Here is an 8,922-nt window from a genome sequence, read left to right as displayed (position 1 = left end):
GTGTGTGTGTGTGTGTGTGTGTGTGTGTGTGTGTGTGTAACACACAGAGTGAGGGCGGGGCCGCTCATCCCTAAATTAGGGGCCTAGAGCAGGTGGGCGTGGGCCAGCCCTGCCAAGAGCAAGTCCCCCTCCCTTTAGTGCCGACAGCCTAGACAGTAGCCGCGCTGCCCCTGTATCCTGAGCTCTAGCTCCCTAACTTTTGGGGGTGCCAGAGAAGAAAGCTGGAGGCAGTACAAGCACACACGGAGCTGAGTTGCAGCATTTTTCGGCCTCTTTATTTAGAACCCGGCAGACGAGGGGCCGGGGCAGTGGTGCAGACGGCTCAGGAACCTTTTTTTTTTTTAAACAGATTTGTCTTCAAGTTTAAACTAATCATAATAATAAAAAGAGACAGCGAAAGCGCGAAGAGACTGCAAGCTAGATGGGCTTGTACGGCAGCTACAGCTTGTGAGCGACCCCTCCCCCCAGAGTCCGCTATAAAAATAAATTTACATTTGTCATAACCAGATGCGGGTGAGGTGCCTTTGGCGTAACCAATAACCGAGCTGTTGCGTGGCAGAGCGGCCCACGCCTCGACATAAATAGAAATATAAGTTAGTATAACTTTAAAAACTTTTTGTACAAATATACATGTTTTTTTCTTTTTTCCTTTTTTTTTCCTTTTTTCATTTTTTTGCACTGAGTTTCAGCAGAGATTAAACATTTTATATAAATGACTCTTAAAGCTTTACACCTTGGGACCAGTGTACTCCTCGTGCAGAATACATTTAGATATAAAAGACGTTATTAATACATTGCACAGTTTTCAAACTTAAAACCGAAGGCTGCTCAGAGGCAGCTGCCGCCGGTCGCTGCTACATGGACGGTCCCAGCCGAGGCCCAGCGCTCCTTTCCTGTCCGCTGCCCAGCGGGCTCCCTCAGGGCTCTTTGGGCACGAGGCTGCGGGAGAGAGGGACGGTGAGCGACAGGAGGCAGAGAGGAGACCGAGTGGCCGCGAGGAGCCTGCGGGGCGACTCTCCCCGCCCACCCTGGCCACCGCACTCACCTCTCATCGCAGCCGCTTGCGCGGAGTTTGCTCAGCCGAGCCGACGGCTGGAGCAGCGCCAGGCGCGGCGCATCCCGCGGGAACCTCGTTTGACGCCTTGGCCTCGGGCGCGGGTCTCTTGCGCTTGGCGAAGAAATCTGCGGGCGACAGTGAGCGCAGCCGGTCAGGGCGGGGCCGGCCGGGGAGCCCAAGAGGGGACCGGGAGGGGGCGCGGGCGGCTGGCAGGCCGGGGTGGGGGCGCCGTCCCCGCCCGCGCCGAGGTCCGCGGCGGGTCAGCTTTGTTTACGTCGCCGCGCAATGTGCTGTGTAAGCATTTCCCCTTGTCCCGCGGCCAAGCCCCCCGGGGCTATCGCCGCGCTTAACCCCCTCCGCGCCGCGATCGCCGCGCCCGGCCGCTCCCGAGAAGGGGTTCCAGCGGCCGGGCCGAGGATCGCGCTCTGAGGGGGCCAGAGCGCGCCCTCCCACCTCTCCTGAGAGAGACTCTCGAGAGCACAACAACAGGGAGGGGACGGGGTGCGGGAGCAGCCGCGCCCTGCGCGCTGCGGGCCCTTTAATGCCACGGAGGAGGCGGGGACCGAGTGAGGCCCCCGAGGGCCGTGGAGCCCGGCCGGCCGGACAAAGCAGGGCCGGGCCGGGCCGGGGCGGGGCCGCTCAGAACTCACCGGAGATGAGAGGCCCGGACAGCTTCTTGATCGCGGCGCCTCCGGCGGCGGCAGTGGTGGCGGTGGCAGTGGCGGCGGCGGCGGCGGCGGCGGTGGTGGCGGCAGCGGTGGCGGCAGTGCCCGGCGCGGGGCGCCCCGAAATCCCTGAGTGCGGCGGCTCGGCGAGAGGCTCCTGGCTGCGCGGCGGCGGGACCGCCTCCTGCTCAGCGCTCTCCTGCGGCGCCGGGGCCGGGGCCGGGGCGGGTGTTACGGCCGGGCCGCTGGACGGCGGCGCCGGCGCCTCCCCGAGGCCGTCAAGGGGCTCATCGGCCGGCGGCCCCGGGGGCGGGCAATTGACCGCACCGTCAGGGCGGGGACGGGGCGCCACGAGCAGGCGACAGCGCCCCACCTGCACCGTCTCCCGGTAGAAGGCGGGCACGGAGTCGCTGTCCACCTCGGTCCACTGCAGGCGCCCAGGGCCCCGCAGTGGCACGTCCTGCTGGAAGTTGTAGTCCCAGCGGCGCTGGTCCTCGGCGCTTAGCTCGGCCAGGCGCATCTGCAGCTCGCGGCTCAGCTCCTCGTGGTCCACGGGCCCGAAGAGGCTGCGGCAGGCGCTGGTGCGTGCGAACACAGGAAAGGTGCGGCGGGCGACGAGGCGCTCCATTGCCAATGTGCTGCGGAGATACACGTCGGACATGGCCGGGGGCTGCGCGGGCCGGGCGGCGGGAGAGGAGAGGAAGAAGAGGAGGAGGAAGAGAGGAAAGGAGGGCGGAGGCCGGGCGCAAGTGAGACCCCGTGCACCCGGAGTCTGCATTTGCAAAGGGACGCGGCAGGAGGACGGCGCGGCGGCTACCTGGCTGTCGGGCAGTAGACTGCTCCTGAGTCTCGTTCGCTGTGTCGTCCGGCCGGCGGCCGCGCCCCCTCGGTGCCTGTCTTCGTTCGCTGGGCTGGCTCAGGCCTGGCTGGCACCCACCGAGCGCAGAGCACTTGGCCTGTGGAACGCCCAGTCCTCGCGCGCCCCTTTATACGCGAGGGTCCCACCCCCCCGCGCGCGGGCCCCGCTGCTATTAGCATAATATAGTATTTTCAGTTTCAACAACACCGCGGCGATTGGCCGCGGCCGCGCAGCCCCCGCCCCTCCGGGAGCCCGGCCCCCCACCCGCCTCCCATTGGTCGCGCGCACACACCCACCCGAGGGCGGGGCGGGGCGCGAGGGCCGATTGGCCGGGCGCGGGGCGCGCGCAGCGGCGGGGGAGGGGGCGGTTCGCGGGGCGGGGCCGGAGTTAAAGGGCGCTGCGGGCGGTAACGTGACACCGCGGCGCCCCGCCCCCTCGCCCCATCCCCCCGGCGCCCCCCCCCCGCTCCCGCCCCCCCTCCGGCTCCTTTGTCTCCAGGCGGGGGCTGCTCGGCCGCGGTGGCGCGGGAGCCCCCACCTCGGCCGGCGCGCCCTCCCGGACGCGGGGGCAACGGCGTCCAGCCTGGCCCGAGTCGCTCCCCGGGGGGCGCCCAGCCCCACTGCCCGCACTCGCCCTTGAGTCTCCCGCGCCAGCTGACGGGCCTTTAACCCGCCGCGGCCATCTCGTCCCTGGCTGGAGCTAGACGGGGTCTTCGGGTGCCCCCGCGCGGCCTGCTGCGCCCGAGGCTTGTGTCGATGGCAGAGTTCCGCGCACCTGGAGTCCTAACACACCTGCTGGCCCTAAGGCCCACGCGCGGGGAGAGGGGTGTGGAGGGCCAGGGGGAGGGAGGCTCAGCTCCACTTTCTCCAAGGGCGAAGTGGCGGACACCGTTAGAGCTGGCCGGGGTCTGGAACCTCTAGCTCTTGGAGCCGCCCGCCCTGCCCAGTGGATGGGAAACTGGCTGTGCCCATCCTGGGCTATTCCCATCATGTTGCTGTCTGGGTGCTCCGCCCCCTCAGGCTTGGGCCAGTCTGAGCCACGCTAGGTGAGCGGTCCGGCTGCCCAGGCTGGCTGACTGGAGGCTGCTGCTGTGTTGGATGGGTCTCAGACTGGGCGCTAGAGGCTTCTCCACGGCAGGTGGGCTTGGCCCTGCCCAGCCTGGGGCCCTGCCTGGGTATGCTGATCTTCTGGGCTGGCCTTATTCCTTGTCATACGGGGAACCTCCAGGTGGGTGGGGGGTTCAGGGGCAGCCCCATTCCAGCTGCATCTCTCTGCCACTATGCTGGAAAACTAGCGCCCCCTCGGTTGTGCACAATAAACGTTGTTGGTTGGCGAAATGCACCCCTAAGAATGAAGGACAGGGCATGCGAGCCAGTGGGCCCCACCACAGTGTCAGGGATGGGGAGACCAGTCCAGAAAGGGAAGGACCTGCCAAGCATCTGTTGGAAGGCCCAGCGGAGCTCTCAGCCTCTGTCCCGGGTGAGCAAGCCCAGAGCCCAGGGAGGGGGGTGCCTCCCCTAGTCAGGTGGGCTCAAGGGCATGCAGGGATGTAACTCCACGATGACAGAGGAGATCAGGGGAGCAAGGTTTGAAGCGAGGAGGGTGAACAGGAGAGGGCATCAGCCCAGCTGAGGCACAGGGCAGGTTGCCACTCTGGCTCTTGGTAGCAGGACCAAAGGTAATGACTGGTGCTGATTTCTTTATTCTTTTTTGTACACTGTATTCCAAATTTCTCACAAGTACAGATACTACATTTTTTTTTAATCTTCAGGAAAATATAGAGAAGATGACAAAGGCTTCCTGGCCCCTGTGTCCTCCTTGGGTGGGGCTGATATCACTAGGAGGCAGGGCCCTGCCACCCCCATTGCCACAGCTACACCAGCCTCCCCAGAGGACATATGCACCAGACCACAGTGGGTATGACCACAAAATGTGGAAACACGTGCCCCTCAGGATTTCCAGAGAGGTCAGGATGCCCTGGCTCCAGCCATCCAGGAGGGCAGGTCAGGGAAACCACCCACTCCCAGGCCGGCTCTGGACACCCAGGGGAGGCAGGATTCACGGAGACTGCCCCGTGGTGTGAGCACCTGTCTGCCCTGGGCCCCGTGAGGGCAGGGAACCTAGTGCACGCTTCATAAATTAGCAGGAGCAGTCCCTGCACCAGGCTTCCGTGCGGCCCTGTCCTCCCCATGCACAGTTGGTCTGGGGATGGGCTTGGGGGTGGGGCGTTCCCACTGCCTTTGTTGCACAACGGATCCCTCATGGGTGCCAGCTGAGTTCAGGCAGGTGGGTCCCAGGGGCACCCCAGTGACAAGACCAACAGCATGTGAGCCAGAGTCCTGTCTCCGAGGACTGGGAGTGGACGTCCCTACAAGTCGGGTCACACAGCAAGGCAGCTGTGGAGCCCTCAGCTAGCCCAGCCCAGTGCAGGATGATTTCCGTGGCTCCCTTGCTGGGCCTCACCTGTTTTACAGGGAAGGAATGGTGGCGAGCTGGAGACTTGGAGACCGAGAGCCTGGGTTAGCTGCCAGGCCACACAGCAGGGTTTAGACCCAACCCTCCCCCAGCTGCCTGGCTTCCTACTTCTGTTTCTTGAGGGGCCATGTGGACAGCTCTTCTCTCGTCCACGCATTAGGACAGGGAGGTGGCCTTCTGAGTCTGCTGAACCTGCTGGTCCCAGGAGTGGGCTGGGTCCCTCCCGGAGCCCAGGGATAGACCCAGGGTGGGGCAGGGGGCCGGGGAACAGCTGGGGGACTGGGGGCTGGGAGCCCCAACCAGCACGGAGGAGAGGCTCAGTCCTCCACCCCAAGGGGCTCTGAAGCGAACAACCGAGCAACCGTATGTCTAGGTACAACAGCCAAGCTCTCCTTTTGTAATTTAAAATGTACCTGAAGGAAACAAGCATACATACAAAAGGAACAATATGCAGGCAGCAGAGCCAGGGAAGGGTGCGGCTGCTCTAGCCCCCAAATCCTGCATGTGTGGGCGCAGGGAGCCTGTTTGCAGCAGGGGGCGGGGGGGGGTGTCATAAGCACCAGGCTCCCTGCTGGCATCCTACAGGTATAATCCCTGTAGCTCTCACCCCATCCAGAGGAGGAACAGCAGAGAAAAGCTCGCCAAATCTTTACCTTTTCCTCTGAGCACATGGAAAGAGCACTCCCCCAACACCTTTACAGCTTGGGGTTGAGGCAGAACGCCGCCGGTTTTGGTCACAGAACATGAGGAGAGCAGCAGTTGAGAAGACTGAGGCTGAGGGGAAACACGCTTGCCCAAGCGAGTGGCTGAACCTGATCCCTGCTCGCGGGAATCGCCATCCTCAGCCGCGTGCTGCCTCCTGGTGGCTGGCTCCTGCACTGCACCTGTCTGGCTACCTCAAACCTCTCTTCTGGGATCTCACTGGGGACACTTCAAGGGGTGTCTATGTCCCTCCCGGCAGCTCGCGGCAACTAGCCAGATATCTAGCGTGGTGCCCTTCTGGGGAGTCTGGAGAAATATTACAAACGCTGACAACACCAGCTACCTGGAGCCTGCCCTGCACCGGCGCTGGGCTCCTAGTCTCATTTAATCCTTCCAAGAACCTGCAGAGGGAGGCGTTTGGATGGCCCAAGCCTGAGACAAGCCTGAGTCTCAGAGGTTGAGCAGCCTGCCTGAGATCACCCAGTACTCAATGGCAGCAGATCTGTGCCTCTGGTCCAGCCCTGAGCCCCTCGAAAGCAGTTGAGTCCTGAGGTTAACCTCCTCTGACATCCTGGAAGCCCTGGAACCAGGAGTGGGCATCTGAGGGGGTATGGCCCTGCCCTGGGATGGCTGACCCCCGGGGTGCCTCCCACCAGGGAGGTGACTGAGCCCCTGCTGCACCAGGTCTGCCTTCCTCTGTCCAGATCTTAGCTTGTCCACTTCGTGCCCACCAGTACAAGGCCCTCGCTGCCCCACCGGACTCCCCCACTGTGCCCTGGGGAGTCTGCCCAGCCTGGAAGGGCCACCCCTTCAAGCTCAAGGCACATCCCCCAGCAGTCACTTCACCAAGGCCCTGGACAGGCCTGGCCGACCCCCTGCGGAGGCGGCTGCCCCTCCGATCTTCACCTTCTCCTCCCTGAGATGGAGCCTGGAGGCCCCGAGGGGTGTGGAGAGTTACCGATTAACTAGCCAGCCCCCAGCGACAGGCTCAGCTCCGCGCCCGCCCGGCGAAGGGGGAGGTTTCCCAGCGCACTTGGCGGGGGCCCAGCGCCCGCGCGCAGCGAGAATGTTCCTCCCGCACCGAGTTCCCGCGCTCGGCTCGCCTCGCCCCGCCCCCCCCCCCCCCCCCCCCAGGACAGGCTGTTCTCGGGGCGGCTGCCAGGCACGTCCTCCGCAGGTGCCGGCCTCCCTCCGGTGACGCGTCCACATGCCGCACAACGCGAATCCAAATCTCCGATTACAGGGACTGCCTTGTGCTCAGGGTCCCGGGCCGGGGTCCTCACTCCCCCGCAATCGGCGGGAGGGGGCTGGGCAATCCTGGGGGAGGGGCGGCGGGAACAGGAACAGCCTCCGACGGGAGAGCTCCCCCACCGCTGCTTCCCTGGGGTCTCAGGCGGGGGGCGGGGGGGGGGCCTTGTCCTAGCTTCCCCGGGCCTTTTCTGGTTTCAGCACCCAACGTCTCAGGAGACCTTGGACCACTGGTCATCGAGAGCTCCAGACAGACCCTCCAAGGGCTGAGGAGAGGTCCTGGAGCAGGGGGGAGGCACAGAGGAGGGTCTTAGGGCCATGTGGGGGCCTGTCTGACATCCTCTGTGACTGGCTCTCAGTCCCACCACACCCCGCTCCTCCTCACCTGCACGACACAAGACTGAACCATCCCGGGGCCGGAGGCTCACTTTTCCTGGGAAGCAGCATGAAAAACGCATGGGGGTGAGGAGGTGCCCCCTTCACAGGCCTCGTGCCCCGACCCTGTTCCCCCAACTTCCTGCCTCATCTTTCTGAGCTAGTGGGGACCCCTGTGGGTCAGCATCTTCTGCTCCCAGGGCACACCAGGGACGCCAGCTGCCACTCTGCTTCCAACACCCCCACACGGTGCTCAGAGAAATGCCAGGGAGGAGACATTAGGGTCCCACCCCCACCCCCAGAGCAGAACCTGGCCCCGCAGTTATACAGGAACAAGAGGCAAGAGCCCCCGTGCCCACCAGGACTCAGGGCAGGGGGCTTCTAGACCTCAGGAGAGACTTCACTTGAGACAGGAGTTGCGCCCCTATACGTGGCCAGCACTGGGACATGCCTGAGCAGGCTCCCACCGCAAGTCAGGGCGGGATGAAGGCACAGCCCCTGGCCCGCTGCCTGTCCACAGTCAGGCTAGGAGACCCCCACCACTTCATCCATGCCCCCATTCACTCGGTCACCACATTTGCCCAACTCCCCTGACCCTGGCTGGGTTTCCAAGGTGATCAGCTGCTGATCAGGACAGAGGCCAGGCCGTGGACAAAGGATGAGCTCTGGTCTGTCCTCCCCAAAGCCAGGGCTGCACAGAGCAGGGGCTCAGCAGAAGGGGCGCCTGTCCCCTCCCTCCCCGATGGCCCGGACAGGGGAGCTGAGGCTGGGGCAGCAGCCAGGGTCCTCCATGTGATCAGCAGCCCCTAGGCCACTCGCCAGACCAGTCCAGACCGCCTCTCACCAGCCAACCACAGGCTTGAGGCCCAAAACTTGAGGCCTGCTGCCCCCTGGTGTCCATAAAGGGCACCACCACCGGGAGCCCGCCCATCCACCCCCACGGACTGGGAAAGCCACCCCCAGCTGGTTGCTGCCTGCCTGCCCACCTCCCTCATTCCTTACCCTGTGGGTTATTTGGGCAAAAGCCTCACTCTCTGTACCCCGAATCTCCTCAAATCTAAGATTGAGGCGGGAGATGAGGTGGGGTGGGGGGGTTCTGCCCAGTGTGGCTTGTCCAGGCTGTGGAGGGGGAATGCCTCATTTTCAAAAAAAAAAAAACAAAACACCCCTGGGTGCTGGCAGGTTGTCACTCACACCTTAGTAGGAAATAGGGTGCAGGCCTCCCCTACCTCCAGGGTGGACAGGGGGCCAGGGAGCCAAGGCACAGGGAGGGGAGAGACAAAGAGGCTAAAGACCCCAGGTTAGGGCCCCTGCCTCTCCCCTTCCCCCCCTTCCCCTCCCCTTCCCCCCTTCCCCTCCCTTTCACCCTTCCTTCTCCTCCCCTCCCCCTTCCCCCTTCCTTCCCCTTCCCTTCCCCCTCCTTCCTCTTTCCCCTCCCCCTCCCTCCCCTCCCCTCCCCTCCTTCCCCTCTGCTGCCCCTCAGCCCCTCCTCATCCCCAGCTCCTCCTCTTCCTCTTCCGGCCAGGTCCTGCTGGGGGCC

General features: G+C 64.2%; 1 protein-coding gene across 2 annotated transcripts; it reads right to left on the bottom strand.

The window, feature by feature from the left end:
• Positions 1–249: 249 nt before the first annotated feature.
• CDKN1C (cyclin dependent kinase inhibitor 1C) lies at positions 250–3,324 on the bottom strand. 2 transcript variants are annotated; one of them, XM_032490135.1, is made up of 4 exons: positions 2,540–2,674; positions 1,708–2,392; positions 1,046–1,182; positions 250–939 (listed from the first exon to the last, which is right to left on the bottom strand). In XM_032490135.1, exons 2-3 carry the CDS (start codon positions 2,381–2,383, stop codon positions 1,049–1,051), a joined length of 810 nt encoding a protein of 269 aa, XP_032346026.1. In that variant the 5' UTR covers positions 2,384–2,392; positions 2,540–2,674; the 3' UTR covers positions 250–939; positions 1,046–1,048. The 2 variants fall into 2 exon arrangements, with proteins under 2 accessions (XP_032346026.1, XP_032346024.1); XM_032490133.1 differs by having other exon boundaries at positions 253–939; positions 1,708–2,360; positions 2,540–3,324.
• Positions 3,325–8,922: the final 5,598 nt, after the last annotated feature.

This window comes from Camelus ferus, chromosome 10 (assembly GCF_009834535.1).
Source record: "Camelus ferus isolate YT-003-E chromosome 10, BCGSAC_Cfer_1.0, whole genome shotgun sequence".
In the NCBI taxonomy this organism is placed as follows: domain Eukaryota; kingdom Metazoa; phylum Chordata; class Mammalia; order Artiodactyla; family Camelidae; genus Camelus; species Camelus ferus.
The sequence above is the reverse complement of the archived record's forward strand: the minus strand, read 5'-3'. Positions and strand labels throughout refer to the sequence as shown.